Source organism: Telopea speciosissima, chromosome 10, assembly GCF_018873765.1.
Source record: "Telopea speciosissima isolate NSW1024214 ecotype Mountain lineage chromosome 10, Tspe_v1, whole genome shotgun sequence".
Lineage (NCBI taxonomy): Eukaryota > Viridiplantae > Streptophyta > Magnoliopsida > Proteales > Proteaceae > Telopea > Telopea speciosissima.
The window spans coordinates 63016147-63035284 of NC_057925.1; the positions used below are offsets into that span (position 1 = coordinate 63016147).

The 19138-nt window shown below is 40.1% G+C and overlaps 1 protein-coding gene and 1 long non-coding RNA gene across 2 annotated transcripts; both read left to right on the plus strand.

Annotated features, from left to right (window-relative positions):
• The first annotated feature begins 3109 nt into the window (after window positions 1-3109).
• On the plus strand, window positions 3110-4214 carry LOC122641723. Its single transcript, XR_006329951.1, has 4 exons — window positions 3110-3405; window positions 3492-3566; window positions 3693-3748; window positions 4055-4214. It is a non-coding gene; the product is annotated as an uncharacterized LOC122641723 (long non-coding RNA).
• Window positions 4215-17883: 13669 nt separating this feature from the next.
• On the plus strand, window positions 17884-18801 carry LOC122643871 (universal stress protein A-like protein). Its single transcript, XM_043837442.1, has 3 exons — window positions 17884-18264; window positions 18419-18540; window positions 18711-18801. The coding sequence occupies exons 1-3, from the start codon at window positions 17884-17886 to the stop codon at window positions 18799-18801; spliced, it is 594 nt and encodes a 197-aa protein (XP_043693377.1).
• The last annotated feature ends 337 nt before the right edge of the window (window positions 18802-19138 follow it).

The window sequence follows — 19138 nt, forward strand, 5'->3', positions numbered from 1 at the left end:
ATCCAAGGTTCATTCTTGAACCACAAATCCAGTTTTCATATTCTTCTTATGTCAATGGAATATATTAGTATATTAATGTATGCGCCAATGTTATAATAGAGGTTGGGGTTGGGTGGTCACAGTCTAATATCAGATCTGGCGGCAAGTTATGAACCACTCTGGTTTATAGCTTTGGTTCTCTAAATGGGAGAGGGTTTCAGATCTCTGCTTTGGGGGTTTGATTCATATGTGAAGGAACAATCTATGCCCTAACTTTCATCCAATGATGGCTTGTCGGTATTCAAAATTAATCAGTCCAATAGTGCCACAGGTTGCTGAAAAATAAAGTGAACAATAGCAAAGAACTTAAAAGGATACATGCAACTCATCTTCCCCCAAACGATTTGGGGAAGATGAGTTACAGGTTTTTTTTTTTTTTTACAAGGGCAATTTTATCAGTTCACTTTAAATTTTTAACAGTGTTAGTCATGAACTAACGGAATGGGCTTATTTGTTACCATTTGCAAACCTCAAGGGGGTACGCAGAATTTTCCAAAATTGGAGGGTGAAAATATCCTTTCGTCAAACCTCAGGGGTGGTATGTGTAAATTTCACACGAAATATTAACCTCATCATGTTTACCCAAAAAAACCTTCATCATTGTTATAAAAATAAGTGTTTTTAACAAATGCCCCCTAAAAAAACTCATTTGTCCAAATGCCCCTTGCAATTTTTCTAATTATAAACTCCCCCTTACTTTAAAAATAGTGTAGCACTTTGGTCCAGTCCGTTAGTCTAGAACATTAGAGGTTAGTTTTAGGGGACTTGATGACCAAAATGCCTTTATGATAAAAATCAATTAAACTTAAAGAATAAAGTGACCAAATCATCCTCCCCAAATAGTTTAGGATTTGAAATTGAAATTTTTTTCCCCAAATCGTTTAGGGTTTGAATCCATTTGGAGAGCAAGAGATCAATCCAGAAAATAATTCAGAAAACTGTCAGTCCGCCGCAAAGGAATCTGGTATTTCTTATATCCCAAATTCCCAATACCACTTCCTCCTACACTAGGGGTGCCCAACGTTTTTAATTCGCGATTCCCGATCACTGATCCGTGATGTGGACAACGAGTTTCAGATTTCTACTCGCCTTCTTCTTCCTTTTGGGTATTGTAAAGTTTTTCCCACTTTCCAAATTTCCTTTTTTTTTTTTTTTTTAAATTCCTTTTGGTTTCAAGTTCTTGGAATTACAAATAATATGTTCTCATACCGACTTTCTAGAGGTGAATGCTTCCCTTCCATTTATTATTATCATCATCTATGTCGTCCCTTTCAAAGATCGAGCATGACTCTTCACGATAGAGAGAGAGAGAATGAAAGAATTCTGAGCAGAAATGGACCTTGAGTGTGATCTAATCTACCGTATAATACCATAGGGAAAAAAAAGTAGAAAATTCCCTGATACATGCTTGATGATCCCTCCGATTGAAGGTAAAAAGGGCAGTCGATGCTTCAGAGACATGAATCACAGTCAAAATGGACAAAAATTCAAAGCCTTCCATTAAATTTTCAAATAATGAAGAAGAAAGAGAACTATCCTAATCACATGTTTTCGATAAAATTATTTCCAGGACTATCTAATAAAAAAACCAGGCATTTTCCGTTATATAAACGGTTGTTATAAATCAAAAGAGGTGAGGGCAGAAAGAACATCGTCGTCAAAGTTCCAGAGCTCCAACGGAGCGCCACCAACTACGTTTTCTTGTGCGGCATTCTCATTCGCTACCACGGACCGCTTATCTCCCCCATCCAACTATGGAATCTGATAGAACTCCATGTACGTCTCGAATGCCATTAGCTCCTCCGACAGCCTCTGTAATTCATTTCCCCCCCCCCCCCCCCACAACTGCCCATATAGGATGGAAATTGATTATCTGATCTCTTGCTTTCCAAATGGGTTCAAACCTTAAACGGTTTGGGAAAAAAAATTTCAGTTCCAAACCCTAAACTATTTGGAGAAGATGAAGGCAATTTGGTCAGTTTATTTTTTAATTTTGGTTTTTTTTTTATTATCATAAAGGGCATTTTGGTCATTAAATCCTCAAAAACTAACTTCTAACGTCCCAGACTAAGGGACTGGACCAAAGTGCTACACTATTTTGAAAGTAAGGGGAATTTGTAATTCGAAAAGTTGTAGGGAGGCAATTGGACAAATAGGCATTTTTAGGGGGCATTTGTTAAAAACCCTAAAAATAAAATGTCATAACTCTCATAAATGGAAAAAAAAACAAAAGGTTAATTTCATGGACACCCCTGTAAGTATACAATATATCACGGATATACCAAACTTTTGAAAAATATCATAAACTATCTTTATTTTATGTTTTTATTTCAATCTAGTCCACTCCGTTAGGGCTATGCAGTTAAATTGCTTTTAATTCTTTTATAATGCTAAAATTACCCTTATTTCATGTTTTTTCCCTTCTTTCCGTTAGGTCTATGCAGTTAAGTTGCTTTTAATTCCAACAATGAATAGGACAAGTCTGGAGTTGCCTTTCATTTCGAGTTGTTGAGGCCGGTGCAGTTACTCTTATTAGTTTGTTTTGGATACTTGGTGCTTAGAAATAGAGATATACTGCACTTACTTTTGAAAGGTCACCACAGTTGTTGCACCTTGAGCTTTAAATTCTCGCTGTTTCGCTGTTAGGCCAGTTTTCATTTAAATCTTAATTATTTTCTTATTCCAGTTCGTATTGATCAAGGATCAAACTTAAGAGTTTAGTTGAATTCTACTTAGATAAATCAAACATATTGCATACGGATGCGCCTTTTTTTTTTACATTTGTAGTTCTTGATTGAAATTTTTAGGTTTGAATGATGTAGTTTGTTTTAGCTCAATCGAATCGAATGTGCTGTAGGAATGATTCATGTTTAATGAACCACGCTCTTCCTATAATTTCTTTTCCTTTTGATTGTATATATCCGCACTGTTAAATTATTTATAAGTCTGAATGTTTGTAGTTTTATGGTTTTCGGGAATTTAATTTTCATAAGCATTTATTTGGGTTCTAGAAGCCTGATGGTTTCTGAGAAAGGACAATAAGCCATTAACATTAGTTGGAATCACAGGCTGGAAGATGAATCATAAAATTCACTTCCTCTTCATTTGGAACCATTGCCTTTGCCAAGGGAGACACTTTGCACATTCCCCACTGTGGGTACCATCTTAAGGATTGCTGGGTCTCCAGGCTATATATGGAAAGCTTGGCCAACATTTTCAAGGTTGTAGCCAATGGGTGAGACTCCATAACATAAGTTGTCGATCGAGCATGGTCAGGGTTGTGGCTTGGTATTCTGATGCCTACTTCTAATTAAGCTCGATCCGGTCTTTGTCAAACAAGGATGACTTTGTAATTCAGCATCAAAGGTATTCGGTTCTTGTGATTTATATATTGTAAAACTCTTCTAGCGTTCTTTGGTATTATGATGTTGCCTGCCTGAATTATGAATTAGGGATTATAATGATCGATCGATTATCAACTTATGGTCGTGTGCCTTTGTTGAGCTATCAATGTCCTCAGATTACAGGTCTCTCTCTCTCTCTCTCTCTCTCTCTCTCTCTCTCCCTCTTTATACCAGTACATGTGCATTTAATTTTATCTATGATTGTATATTCCTTTTTATGCCTATTTACTTATTTATTTTCTCTCTCAGTGACAAATTATGAAGAAGAATGTGCGACTTTGATGGATCTTCTCACTTCTTCAGAGGTCATGTATCATTTCGGTTAATATTCTTACTCCAATATATAGTTCTTATTGTACGATCTTGATATATATAATCTTGTTGGTAATTATTGTAGGGTGGCATTGTTATAAAATTCGATATATAGCGTGTGTGCTTTCCTTTTAAAGGATATGATTGAATCAGTCTAAAACTTACATAGATTGGGGGTATTGTTTTTCTTTTCAAGTTGTTGAATGAATGTTTTAATTATTAGAACATGATATTAACACATTCCCCTTCCGTTTATGCATGAGCAGATGTCTCATACTTCTAGTGGTATTTATTTACAGGTGACGGCCGGATATATTCAAGTGTGTGGTTCGCGTGGTAGCTGCAGACCCCTGGAAAATTGAGGACTTCTGTACGTCCTCCTGGTGGGATGCATGAATATATAGGATCAGATTTACGTAGCTTGGAGGACCCAACTGCAAGAATTCATGCTTATCTAGATGTATATATATATGCTAAGGAAGGGGCCGGGTAAAACCTTTTTGCTTTTTCTAACTCCATATCTACAATTCATTAATTCATAATCATTTTCCACTTTTGATGTTTCTTGTAGGACGACAATCTTTTTGGTGGTAAACCCCCTGTGGATGTACTGACAAGAAACATGAACAATTTACTTGCATGGTATAACTGAAAATGAAAATAGTGAGAATTAATAATAACGAAAATGCTCCAAGAAATCCTCCTTGGATAGAATGTTGCATAAAATGTTATCATCGGGATAAAAATAACCCTTGGGGAAGTAGATGTAGAAGATTTCAGATCTTTGGAACTAATTAAGCTTATTGCATAAGACATTAGGAGACTGACTACAGGTCAGTATTTTATCTTTGGTTTTTTATAGTATGTCTTCAAAACATGGAACAAATGGTACAATAACTGACATTATAATTTAATGTGTTATTTACGAGTTTTACTCCTCTGAGTTTTTTGTAAGTGCAGGGAATGTTTTTGTCATCTGTCTATTTCAAATACTGTTTCTCATCGGGTGTAACTTTCAGAGATGCTTGCAATCATGTAAATTTTTTAGGTTTTTTCAGTTGAACTCTTGAGTGAACAGCTCATAACTTGATGTGGCTTCCAGGAAACTTCTACCCCATGCCATCTTTAATTATATTTTTTTAGGGGGTTGAGATTTCTAACTTTTTTTTTTTTTTTTTAATTGTTTGGATAAGAAAGCATTTGTTAAACAAACCCGCAAAACCCTAACCTTCCCCAGGTGAAGTTGGGATTCGATCCCAATTCGTGGCTATAACCAATCACTGCCTTTTACACCAGCTGCATTAGTTGGCACCTTGCCCAGTCCCGGATTTGTGGCCATGCGTATTGAATTTGGCAAAATATAGGTTGAGTTGTTTGTGTTCTCTTATAATGTGTTATCATGTCCATGTCAACCTAGAAATGGAAGAATAAGAGCAAATCATGTTGGGATTTAGGTTGACACGATTACTTTTTGGGTCATGTTGAGATTGGATAGCTTTTGACCTAACACAAATTTGACAAGGTAGAAACACAATGCTGTCGAATCCGTTGCTTGGTGAGGCTCTTTTCCAGTTACTAAATGGAGGTCCAGTGATTGGAGAGGATCATGAGCCACCCCTCTTTTGTCTATGATGAAGGAATCATAATGAGATATAAAATGGGATTAGTAACTCATTGAGGGGGGAAAAAAAACCCGTAGAATATGACACTACTAGTTATTATCCAAGCATTGAATTGAACGACTGTTGTAGGCTCTGAATGACGAGGCCATCCGATGAAGTGAAGTGGGGTTGTGGAGCTGTTCAAAGCGTTCCCCCTGCAATCATGTGGGTTTTAGGTAGTGCTTCATCTCCATCAGCTCGTGTCTTCTGCTTTGAGCTGCTAGGGGGAGCTCGGTCTCACCGTACAATGAAGATTGCCAGCAGTTGGAGCCCTTTGTCCATTCTGCGAGGTGGCCAATGATTGCATGGCCTCTACCAAGCAAGTGAATCAATTAATCCTTTGTCCATTCTTGCTAATATTGGTTTCTCAATTGATTTATTGATTTTGAACGTATTATTTTGTGGACCGAGTTTTGCTCCACTCACGGTGACGGGAGAGGACAGGAATGGGTATTGGGAGGGTATTTTGGAACATACAAAAATTGAAGGAGGGGTTTGTGAACCCTAGGATGGTGGGTAAGGTGAACTACCTTCTATGGGTGGAGGAAAACTTTGTCCTTATTTTCTTTATTTCCGTGTAATTTCGTATTCTTTAAAGGTGCTATTGATCGTTGTATCTTGTATGATGGAGAACTTTGATTTTATTTAAGGTAAATTACATGTCACCCCCTGATTTTCAATTGAAACTCAGATCATCCCCTGATTTTTGAAAAAACTCAAATCACCCCCTGGTTTAGACCCCAATATGAAAAATTTGTCCCTAACATTAGTTTTATGCTGTTAAGTGATGATGTCAGCCAGTTAAATAAATTTAAATTCCTAAATTACCCTTGACCAGTGTTGATTTACTATTTTACCCTTGAAACCCCAAATTCATCCTCCTCACACCTGCAACTCAATCTCAAGCAAAGTTCACTGGAGAGAAGAAAAGGCAGAAGTTTCATCCCAAGTGACAATAAAAACCTCAGCAAGAAGCTTTATCCCCTTGATTCCCATCTCTTTTAAAACCAACTTAAACCCACTCTGTCTCTATCTGTACCTCTTTCTCATTCAAAAACTTTCTTTTAACTTATCTCTGCATTCATGGCGTCTTTTATCTCCTTGCTCTTCTTTATCACTGTTTACGTGACATGCCTCTCCCTTTCATCTTTAGAGATTGTTCTAGCTCTGAGTCACTCTCTCTCAAAAACCCAATTTAAGTTTAACCATACCCACCAGCTCCTCAAATCCTCCTTTGTTCATTCAACCACCAGGTTCTGCAACCACCATCATCATCATGGACACCTCCACCGCCGCCAAATCTCTCTCCCTCTCTCTCCTGGTAGCGACTACACTCTCCTTTTCTCTTGGCTCCGACCCAATTCAAACCATATTCCTTTACATGGACACCAGTAGCGACCTAGTCTGGTTCCCTTGCTCCCCTTTTGAATGCATTCTCTGCGATGGCAAATACGACACCTCCGTCACCACCACTCCTCCTAACATCTCTTCCTCTGCTTTCGTCGCTGCAACTCCCCTGTCTGCTCCGTCGTCCACTCATCCCTCCCCTCCTCTGACCTCTATGCCATCTCTCGCTACCCTTTGGAAACCATCGAAATCTCCGATTGCTCTTCTTTCGCTTGCCCACCTTTCTACTATGCTTTTATTGTACTTTATGTTCGATCTCTCTATTTGACTGAACTCATTTGCAGGTTTTTTCTAGTCTGAAAGTGCAATAAGAAGAGCCCCTTTGGGATTCTTATCTGCGGAGGAGTTCTACGAACGAAACTCCGTCTCTCACTACTCTCAGCCAACGCTAGAGGCATGAAGCTCTTCACCCAATCCTAGATCCCTCTCCCAACCAACAACATCTTGGGTATAGTTGTCGTCGTCTACGGTTATACCGACGAAACAAGCTGGTTCGTACAGCTCAACTCCATCCTCTTGGAAGAAAAAGGGAAGAAACGAAATAATTTTAAAAAAAATTAATAAAAATAAAAAAAGATTTGGTTGTACAGGTTTTCCCCTTCAAGCTGGTTCGTTGAATCTTCAACTTTCCCCACGAAGTGCGTCAACAGCGGTGGCGTGGCGGTGCTACGAGCGGAATGTTGTAGGAAAGGGGTGGGGTATTTTAGGTTGAAGATGAAGGAAGGGTAGTATTGTAAATTTAGTTCTAATGTTTTAGTACAAGGGTAAAATAGTCCTTTCACACCAATAACTAACATCGTTACTGTAGAGGGGGTGATTTAAGTTTTTTCAAAAACTAGGGGACGATCTGAGTTTCGATTGAAAACCAGGGGGTGATGTGTAATTTACCCTTTTATTATCACCCCCTGGTTTTCAATCGAAACTCAGATCGTCCCCTAGTTTTTGAAAAAACTTAAATCACCCCTTGGTTTAGACCCCAATATGACAAATTAGTCCCTAATGTTAGTTTTATGCCGTTAAGTGATGATGTCACCCAGTCAAATAAATTTAAATCCCTAAACTACCCTTTAGCAGTTTATTGTAAATTTATTTCTAATGTTTTAGTACAAGGGTTAAATAGTCCTTTCACACCAATAACTAACAGCAGAATAACATCGTTACTGTAGAGTAAGGGTGTCAATTGGGACGGTTCCAGGTATTTGGGGCGGGACGGTACCGGTACCGGTACCGGTACCAAAAGTGCCAATCCCAGTACCGTCCCATTTAGTTAACGGGACCAAACCTAGATCCTAGTCCCAATTACTAGCCGGACGGGACAGTACCGGTTCTTAAACGGTTCTAGGCACTGTAGAAAAAAGGAGAAGAAGTTTAATTGTTTCTAACAAGGCGGGTTTATTAGTATTGTGGAATTTTTTCACTATCATGAAATCTAAGTTGTCTACTGCTTTTTATAAAGCAACTTAAATTATGAAATCATAGTTTTACTTCTTCAAACTCCCTAAGATCACATGTAATAAGCTTCTCATTTTTTTAAATCTTGAGAAATCCTACACAATGGAAGAATCCCGTTGTGTTTTTCCTCTTGGACTTTCCCAGACAAAACTCTATTTATCACACGTCACATGGTAGTATGGTACGAAGTACGAAGTGCAAAAAGGAAGAACCTGGTAGATGTAGTTGGTCGAGGGAGGAGGGAGGAGGGAGGAGGGAGTAGAACTGTAACAGGTTCTGTGAGGAGAGACTTCAAGCTATGGCTGTTGACATATTGTTCCTCTTCATATTCAAAAGGCAATTAGTGAACCCCTAATGAGTCGTAATTCTAATACCCTTTCTTTATTATTTTTTTTTTTAAAAAGATCTTATATACTCTTTCTTTTTAAGCGGTACTAGTAGTTTCGGTACCATCCGATACCTAATTGGTATTTCGGTACTGGTACCGTTGGGAGTCCCGTCCCAGAACCGTCCCATCCCATTTATCATTCAGTACCAAAATCAGATACCAGTACCGTCCCATTTACTAATGGGACGGTCCGGTACCGGGTTTTAGCGGGACGGTATTGGGACGGTTCCCGGTTCCGGTCCCAAATTGACACCCTTACTGTAGAGGGGGTGATTTGAGTTTTTTCAAAAACTAGGGGTGATCTGAGTTTTGTTTGAAAATCAGGGGGTGACGTGTAATTTACCCTATTATATTTTTTGTTTTTTTTTTTTGTTTGTTACAAGAAACCCATTACCATTAGTAGTACCCGAATTTGCTCTTTCTTTACATCTCGAGGGGGTGTGGGAGGTGGTGGGTGGGGGGAGAGAATTTTTATCCTCTCAATTACATTGCCCGTACTTGACGTCAAGTACATCTAATAGAGGGAGGTGGACCCCACCTCGGGCAGTGTGTTCGGGCAGGGGGTAGGATAGTCATTTTTGCCTCCTCTGTTAGATGTACTTGACGTCAAGTACAGGCAGTGTAATTGAGAGGATAAAGATCCGTGGGGGAGAGGGTCACCTCGTGGGTCTCGCCTTGCACTTATGCTGCAAAAGAAATATTTTTTTTTTTGGGGGGGGGGGGGGGAGGGGGCGGCGGAATATACTACATTCAAAAATGTAGATCTAGTAGTTCAGAAGTGAGATAATATAATTTTTTTTCTTCACTTTGCAGACAGATCCTTTTAGTTCTGTCTAGTTGCAAGTATGGAGGGAAGGTTGCAAGTAAAATGAAGGATAGATAGAGAAGTGACGTATAAAATTTTTATCATGTTTGGTAAGGGAGAAAGAACGCTGCTTGGTTGCATGGGTGGTGAATATTCTACGCAGCTGCTTTTAAAGCCATTGGATTAGAATATTTTGATAACTACCATTGGATCTAAATCAAGCATAAATTTTTTATTTCTCCCTTGCACATTTGGGCGATTGATCATACATTTATCTTCTTTCTTTGTATCTTGTAGCTTTACTTGTATTCCACGGGAGATTAACAGCGTGGCTGACTCCTTGGCTAGGAGGGCACCATTGTTAACATGCACGACTGATTGGCCCATTAATCAAGCATCCAATTTTTTCTAGGGTGATACTAATGGACGGCCTAAATTACATTGGATATCTTGGGAGCGGCTATGTTTATCAAATGAGAATGGTGGTTTGGGTTATCGTGACCCTACACTTCACAATAGTACTTTACTATCAAAGACTGCATGGTGCTTATGGTTTGATCCCAATAGTCTTTTGTTTCATTTTTTAAAGGCTATCTACTTACCTCATACTGATTTTTGAGGGCCTCAACTGGTCATCGTCCTAGTTGAGGATGGAGAAGCATTATGGAGGGGAAGCGGATCTTGTGTGCTAGTCTATGTTGGAGGGTTGGTGATGGTGCCAATATTGATATTTGGCATGATATTTGGGTGCCAACATTGAAGGATTACAAAGTCTCTACAACTCCAACAGATTTATCATGGCTTTCGAAGGTTTTTGATCTTATTGATCAGACTAATAGAACTTGGCGCTATGATCTGCTGCAAACCTATTTTAACGATGCTGAAATCTATGCGATCATGAAGATTAATCTATCTATCTTTCCTCAAACGGACAAATTGGAATGGATGAGGAGTAAGAATGGTGTATTTTCAGTACAAAGTGCCTATCATCTCCTCTCTAATAAGGAGTATGATAATTGTTTATTGGGTGCAACTTCTTCTAGATTACATTCTTGGAGTTCAATAGACTCAAGTGTTTGGAAAACCATTTGGAGTTGTAGAACCATACCCAAGATACAACGGTTTTTATGGAGGGCTTGTGCCTCTGGCCTAGCAACTGGAGATGCTCTTGCAAGACGTAATGTAAATGTTGATCCACTATGTGGTCGATGTGGTGATCGAGAAACTATCTCACATATTCTCTTGGGTTGTCCTTATGCCAAAGTGGTATGGTTTGGATGTCCTCTGGGTTCTATCTCGCCAACCATTTGTCATCTTTCGATTTCTGATTGGATTTCAGGTTGGAAATCTTTTTCCACTAGGGGGAAAAAGGAGTGCAGATCATTGATAACCCTTTCCAGTTTTATTTGCTGGTTTTTATGGTTATCACGTAATGATATGGTGTTTGGGCGAAAGGTTTGGCATCCCAATGAAGTTATTGCTGCTTCAGAGAAGGCGTTCCAGGAGTACATGCTTGTTCAAATTGCTGCTGGTTCATCTAATACTATATCGACACATCTAGTATCACACCAATGGATAGCACCCCATGTTGATTATGTTAAATGTAACTGTGATGCTAGTTTATCCTCAGTTACAAACAAATCTGGAGTTGGATATATTTGCAGAGATCACTGTGGTACGCCTTTATTTGCCTTCTCAAGTCCAATATTCTTTTCAAATGTATTGGTTGGTGAGGCTATTGCAGTTCGGATGGCGATGTTGGAGTTGATCTCAAATGATTATACTCATGTCATGATTGAGACAGTTAATCTGAATCTGGTTACGTATGTTACAAGTGGTGGTGGAACTTCTCCCTTACACATTCGGGCGATTGTTGAAGATATCATACATTTATCTTCTCTCTTTGTATCTTGTAGCTTTACTTGTATTCCATGGGAGATTAACAGCGTGGCTGACTCCCTGGCTAGGAGGGCACTGTCGTTAACATGCACGATTGATTGGCCCATTTCCACTCCATGGTTGCATGAGATGTGTTCATTCTTCCCGCCATGAGTTTGCATGTTTTATCCTAATACATTGATTCTTGTATACCCTAAAAAAAAAAGCATTAATTTAATAATAAAATACTAAAAGAAGGTAAATTTTGAATCAACATAATATTTGTATAGAAAGATTCATTTAACAAGTAACCAGTATGGTAGGGCCCACATCAGCTACCCTTTTTTCTTCTTCTTGGTCGTGAGCACCACCGCCTCAGCCTCTTTTTACTCCCAACGCTGCCCCATCCTTTGCAACCCCACCCCATCCATCTTCTTCAGCCGCGCCCATGGATATCATAGGCTCATGCATCTTATACAACCCCGCCCCATCCCCTTCTTCCTCCCACCTCATCCTCTACAACCGCCCCACCCCCATCCCCATCATTTCTCCTTACTTTTTGACATCCATCAACCATTCCATTACAATGACAGGCTACAAGCTACGGTGAAAGAACACATCCTTCGTTGTGGGTGGAGGGAAACCACCTCCAAACATTAATCATTAATCAAGTTCAATTTCAATTTCTCCTCATTTTTTATTGGAACTTTATTTGAGATTAATATTTTTAATGTATCCTTATTTTAGAGTTGAACCTATTGGTAATGTAATACAGGAAGTGTTGAAAGAACAACGAAGAGTACTTGGTAGTTGGTAGCTACTCCGAGTATCCAAGTCATTCCCCATTTTCCAACCGTCAAAATGATTGAGCAAGAAGTTCAAATGGCGTAAAATTTTATTTAATACACAAGTGAATCGCAGGCTTCCTGAGTGTTGGGTTTACTTTGTTCCTTTCCTTACTGTAACTCCTCCTGTTTTTCCTGCATTGTTTATCATCTCGATCCATTTGTTCTAGTACTAACCATGTCAAGTGTTATGACAAGAAGAGATCGTGTTCGCGGTTGCTATGGCGCACCGCCTGGTGATGAAAACCTTGTTCTTCCTATCTTGTCACCCAAAGAATAGGAGATTGGAGTGGACGAAATTTTGCTGCTACACTTGTAGCAGGAATCAGGGCTGGCAGCCAAGGAAATGAAATCTTAAAGGGTATTTTATAAAATACTAAAACCTAGGAGGGTATTTATGAACCCAAAGGGGGAAGTGAATTATTCCATTTCCTTGGCTGCTGGCCCTGTAGCAAAATCATTCCTGCTACAAGTGTAGCAGCAAAAATTTTTTCGACTGGAATAGTGTTTGCTCCTCTTATTCAGTATGGGATTCCAACGACTTTCTTCTTCGATCCTCTTACCATATGAGTTTTCATATCATATCATTGGTTTAATATGGTATCAAAGCCTAAACACGATCTTGGGTTTTCCTATTCCCAATCTCCATTCTCCTTCTTCCACCTTCATCACCACCATGGCCGAATCAACCCAAGCTTCATCGATCTCCACCGCTCAGATTTCTGTCCACTCTCCATACTATCTCGATCCATTCATCTGATCAACCGGGTACTCCACTTGTAACCCCGGTTCTTGAAGGTGATAATTTTCCAACATGGCATAGAGCCATGCTCATGGCACTTGAAGCGAAGAACAAATTGCAGTTTCTTGATGGAACTCTACCAAAGCCTACGCCTACCGATCCTGACCATCCTTACTAGATTCGTTGCAACAGCATGGCACGCTCATGGATTGTTCACTCCATTGTCCCCACCATCGCCCACAACATCCTGTGGATCAATTCTGCTAGGGATGCATGGCTAAATCTTCATGACCGATTCTCCCAAAAGAACGCCCCTCGGATCTATGAAATCCGCCGTTCAATCTCTACATTGAGTCAAGGTCATGACTCTATTTTAGCTTATTACACCAAGCTGAAAAACCTGTGTGATGAACTCTCATCCTATCGATCTATGCCAACATGTACTTGTGGAACTGCAGCCACGATCCTTGGCTTCTTTGAATCCGATGGTTTAATGGACTTTCTACAGGGTCTTAATGACTCATATGCTGTTGTCCGCAGCCAAATCCTCTTAATGGATCCACTCCCTACCGTGGCCAAAGTTTATTCCTTGTTGCTGCAAGAAGAGCGCCAACGATCGATCCATTCGATCTCTGCTCCAACTATTGAACACGTTGCCATGGTTGCTGGTTCATCAAAGAGTAACTCTCAACGTCCTAAGCTGACATATCATTGTGATTTTTGTGGCAAAGATGGTCACTCCGAGAGTCGATGTTTCAAGAAACATGGCTTCCCTGATGGCTAAAGCTCTAGGCCACCCTCAAAGAGCACCAACAACCATGGCACCACTCTTCAACGTGGTTCCAATAAGCCACCTCACCATTCTGCAGTAGCAGCATCAGGACTGATTTCTGCCACAGCACCAACCTTGACTGCTGATCAAATTAATCAACTTTTGGCTTTACTCCCTGTTGGTAATCCCCATCCTCTCGTATACCTTGCAGGTAAATTATGTCTAGCTTCTGCATTCGGTTCAACCCCTTAGATCATTGATTCCGGGGCAACCAATCACATATCTTGTGATTTATCATTTTTCTCTAATATTTCCACACCTATCCATGCACTTCCCATTACTTTGCCTAATGGTGACCAAACCCCTGTTGTTCATACTGGAAACATTTGTTTATCATCCTCTTTGACCCTAGAAAATGTCCTTCATGTTCCCAGTTTTCATTTTAATTTGCTATCCATTCCAAAAATCACTTCCACGGCTTCTTGTGAAGTTATTTTTACTAATAATTCCTGTCTTTTTCAGGACCCTCGATCGAAGAGGATTATTGTGACGGGTAAACGACATGGTAATCTTTATTACTTGGACACCCCAAACCCATCTGTTGCTGCCGATTGCTCTTCTTTGGACCTATGGCATTGTCGCCTAGCCACCTGGGCTCTTCTGTTATTTCTTCCTTAAAACTTTTGGACTCTACTATTTCTTTTAAAAATATTTGTCCATGTACAATTTGCCCTTTGGCAAAACAGCGTCGTTTATCATTTCCTCTTAGTACTATTTCTACATATTCTTCTTTTGATATGATCCATCTTGATGTTTGGGGACCCTATCGAACACCCTCTTTATCAAGGGCACGATACTTTCTAACTATTGTTGATGACTTTACAAGAAGTACATGGCTCTATCTAATGCAAACAAAGGATGAGGTTCCACACCTACTTCAATCCTTTTTTGCTATGATAATTACTCAATTTGGGGTACAAATCAAAGTCATTAGATCCGATTAGGGAACTGAGTTTTTTAACACTCAAAATTTCCAATTTTTACAAAAGCTTGGAGTTGTCCACCAATCCAGTTGCATTTCCACCCCTCAACAAAATGGAGTGGTGGAATGCAAACACAGACACCTTTTGAATGTAGCCTGCGCCTTGCGTTTTCAAGCCAACCTACCATTAAAATTTTGGGGAGATTGTGTCCTCACCACCACACATCTTATAAACCGTTTGCCTACACCTGTGTTACATGGAAAGACACCATTTGATTTGTTATATGGAAAAACCCTAACTTTTTCACACCTCCGTGTTTTTGGATGCTTATGCTTTGCTAGGAATACCAATATTCAACACAAGTTTGACAAAAGAGCTTCTCCAGGGGTTTTTCTTGGTTACGCATATGGGCAAAAAGGGTACCGAATTTATGACAAAACAAATGGCAAAATTTTGGTGTCTAGAGATGTTGTCTTCCATGAACAAATTTTCCCCTTTCAAACACTTAAGGATAACTCCCAAGCTTTTGTTCGTCCCCTGTTACCAACCCAAACCGGAGATGATTTTGACATACCATTTGACACGGTTCCTCCAACACCTACCCCGGCAGCACCTATACCCACCATCGAACCCGTGGGCATTTCTACTCCACCAATTAAAGAAGAAAATTCAGTTCCCCAACCTAAACGTTCTACACGGTCTCGAGGACCGCCCAAGTATCTCAAAGATTACCAATGTTCGTTTCCCCAGTCTCAATTACCCTCTTTGGTGATGGCCCAAGGTATTTCTCACCCACTCCATTAATTTTTACAATACAATCGTTTTTCTTCCAATCATGTTGCTTTTCTAACATCTTTAGCTAGCATTACCGAACCTGCAACCTTTGCTGAGGCAATGAAAATCCAACAATGGAGAGATGCCATGCAAATGAAAATCCAACAGTGGAGAGATGCCATGCAAGCAGAAATTGGGGCCTTAGCAGAGAACAATACATAGTCACTTGTCCCTTTGCCCCATGGAAAAAAACCAATTGGATCAAAATGGGTGTTCAAAATTAAGTGCCATTCTGATGGCTCAATCGAGCGGTACAAGGCTCGTCTTGTAGCAAAAGGTTATAATCAGGTGGAGGGCATTGACTATCATGACACATTTGCCCCTGTGGTGAAACTTGTTACAGTACGCACTCTGATTGCCCTGGCCGCCATACAAGGATGGTCACTACATCAAATGGACGTGCATAATGCATTCTTGCATGGTGATTTAAATGAAGATGTCTATATGACACCAGCGCCTGGTTATCGACGAAAGGGGGAGAATCTTGTTTGCAAACTACACAAGTCCCTATATGGTTTAAAACAAACCTCATGTCAATGGTTTTCAAAATTTTCAAGTGCCCTGCTACAATTTGGCTTTTCCCAATCTCAAGCTGATCACTCACTATTTGTTCTCCGGCGACAAGATGCAATGGTATATATAGTGCTCTATGTGGATGATATAATCATCACCGGCACTGAGTTTTCTTTGATCGATGAAGTGAAAGCCTTCCTATTTCAAAACTTTCGAATCTTGAAGTATTTTTTGGGTGTTGAAGTGGCCCGCTCATCAAAGGGCATCTATCTCTCACAGCGGAAGTATATCTTGGACATTCTCAGTGATTCTGGGCTCACCGGTACTAGGCCAGCCACAACACCAATGGAGCAAAATTTGCACTTAACAGATACAACTGGAGATTTACTACCCGATCCATCATTGTATCGTCGCCTTGTCGGCCGCTTGATATACCTCACCGTTACCCGCCCTGATATTGATCAAACGGTCAATATTCTAAGCCAATTGATTCTTTATCTGTAACAGCTAATCTTAGGAGCTAATTAGGGAGTCAATTATCCTAGTCATTGATATGAAAACTCATATGGTAAGAGATCCCAAACAATATGTACCGAGGGGCCGGAGTGACTCACAAGGACTATGTTGTACTGCTTCACGTACCCTTTCAAGGATAGGAAGGACGTCGTTGCCATCGAGCCTCTGATCTCCATGGGCGTTGAAGAAGGCTTGTTCTCCAGTCTGAGGTCGATTACCATCGTTCAGTGGTTCACGTTCCTTGATCAGTTCCTAAAGATTTGTGCCACTGTGGTCCTCAGAACCAATTCTAAGAAGAATTAATTTTTCTTTCGAATTCAAAGTTTTAACCAGAGCTTTTGCAAGGAAACAACAAAGGGAAAACAGGAGGTGGGGCAGTGTGGCAAAGGATGGGGCACAGTTGTAGAAGATGGTTTTTGGGGGGCGGGGGGGAGAAGGGGGTGAGGTAATGGGGCCAGACGCGTACGCAAGTGCAAACCTGAAGCCCAACTCCCATTCATTATTTTTGAAGGAGGCTGTCAAGTTATTAGCATCTTCCTCCATATTATGTATATACATGTACCAATAGTTGGGACAGCGCCAGATGCAAGAAAAAAGAATGGAAAGAATGAATGAATTTATATTTTTTTGGGTAAAAAGAAAGAATGAATGAATGAATGAAATTGAAGGGAGACAAAAATATGGACCTCACTCACTCCGAAGGGGATGAAATTTTGCAACTACGAGGCTTGCATCCAAAGAAATGGGATATGAACCCAAAGGGAAAGAGAATTATTCCATTTCCTTGGTACCAGCCTTGTAACAGCAAATTTTTATTTTTTTTTCCATCCGAAGAGACTCCGACCGCATGCTTCGATCGTACGTGGACATATGGCCGAAATTCTTGGGGCAGTGAAAAACGTTCCACCTCTGAATGAATGAAAAGCTCACAACCAAGCAAAGGGCCGGGTCCTCTCTCTCTCTCTCTCTCTCTCTCTCTCTCTCTCTCTCTCTCTCTCTCTCTCTCTCTCTCTCTCTCTCTCTCTCTCTCTCTGGCTATCTCTCTTTATAGTACTCTCATCATCGACCAGAGTCGAGAGCGCAAGCCCAAGAGAGACTAAATAAATAAAACGGCAACCTCGTGCATGTGGCCTCCTTAAACAGAGCTGCACAACGTTAACGCAGGTTAGGAAGGTGAGTGAGTACGTACGTAGTGTTACCAAGAAGAGAAGTAGCAGCAGCAGCAGCAGCAGCAGCAGCAGCAGCAAGCTGAAGAGAAGAGTACGTAAAGAAGAGATTTTAATCAGATCAAAATTAATATAAAAAAAACAGAAAGAGATCGAGAGAGGGGATATGGCTGGAGAGTCGAGCGCGGGGGGAAGCAGTTGTTCATCGGGGGAGCTGGCGGAGATGAATAATAAAAATAATAATAATAATGGGAAGAAAAAAGTGGTTGTGGTGGGAGTGGACGACAGCAAGGAAAGCTTTTACTCGCTGGAATGGACAGTGGAGAATCTGCCAATGTTGAGAAAGGATATCCAGGTTGATGATCATCAGTCGTCGTCGGCCGCCTTGTTCAAGCTGATCCTGGTACACGTGAAGGTCCCAGCAGTCTCAATCCTCAGGTTTTCTGGGCCAGGATTTGGTGATGTCCTTCCTCGGATTGAAGCCGATCTCAAGAACACTGCTTCCATTGTTACTGACAAGGTCAAGGACTTCTGCAACCAAAAATTGGTATAACACCACAGACAAACTGATGATCGATCACTAATAAATATATATATATATCTTAGAATTGATTGAATTGCATGCATTTTTAATTAATTGGTATATAGCTAGCTAGCTCATGATATAAATTCTGTCTCTTTCGACTTCCGAATATACGTAGATAACGGATTATGAAGTGGAAGTATGGGAAGGAGATGCACGGAATGTGCTGTGTGAGGCCGTGGAGAAGCACCGTGCTGACATTCTTGTTGTGGGGAGCCATGGCTATGGTATCTTCAAAAGGTAATTAATTTTTACTTTTACTTCACTTAATAATAATAAGATGATGATGATGATGATCAGTTCATCAATTGCAAGTTATCTATATATATATATATATACTGCGCCCATGCATGTTTCTAATTGTTTCTATCTCCTTCTTCTTGTTGTTGTTGTTGTTGGCATGGTTGCAGAGCTATTCTTGGGAGTGTGAGCGACTACTGTGCGCATCATGCTCATTGCAGTGTGATGATCGTGAAGAAAACCAGCAATACTAATAATTAAGCAGTGAAGTATATATATGATCCAGCGATCGATATCCATGCATGAATTAATGCATGCATCTCTCTTTCTCTCTCTCCTTCCAATCTTTACTTCCAAATTAAATAGTACCTATTTATGTATGTATATGGATTATGTATTAATAATGATGCAAAGGGATCTCGATCATCTCCTTCTTTCTTTCTCTCTCTCTCTCTCTATCTCTGGTTGTATTCCCGTTTATTGTGAATTGTAGTGCTATTCAAAATTAAAAATATATTACTTAGCGGTGTGCATGCATGTGAAATGTGAGGGTCGTTGTCCGGCCCTATATATAAGCTGGTATTTATCAATGATTGAT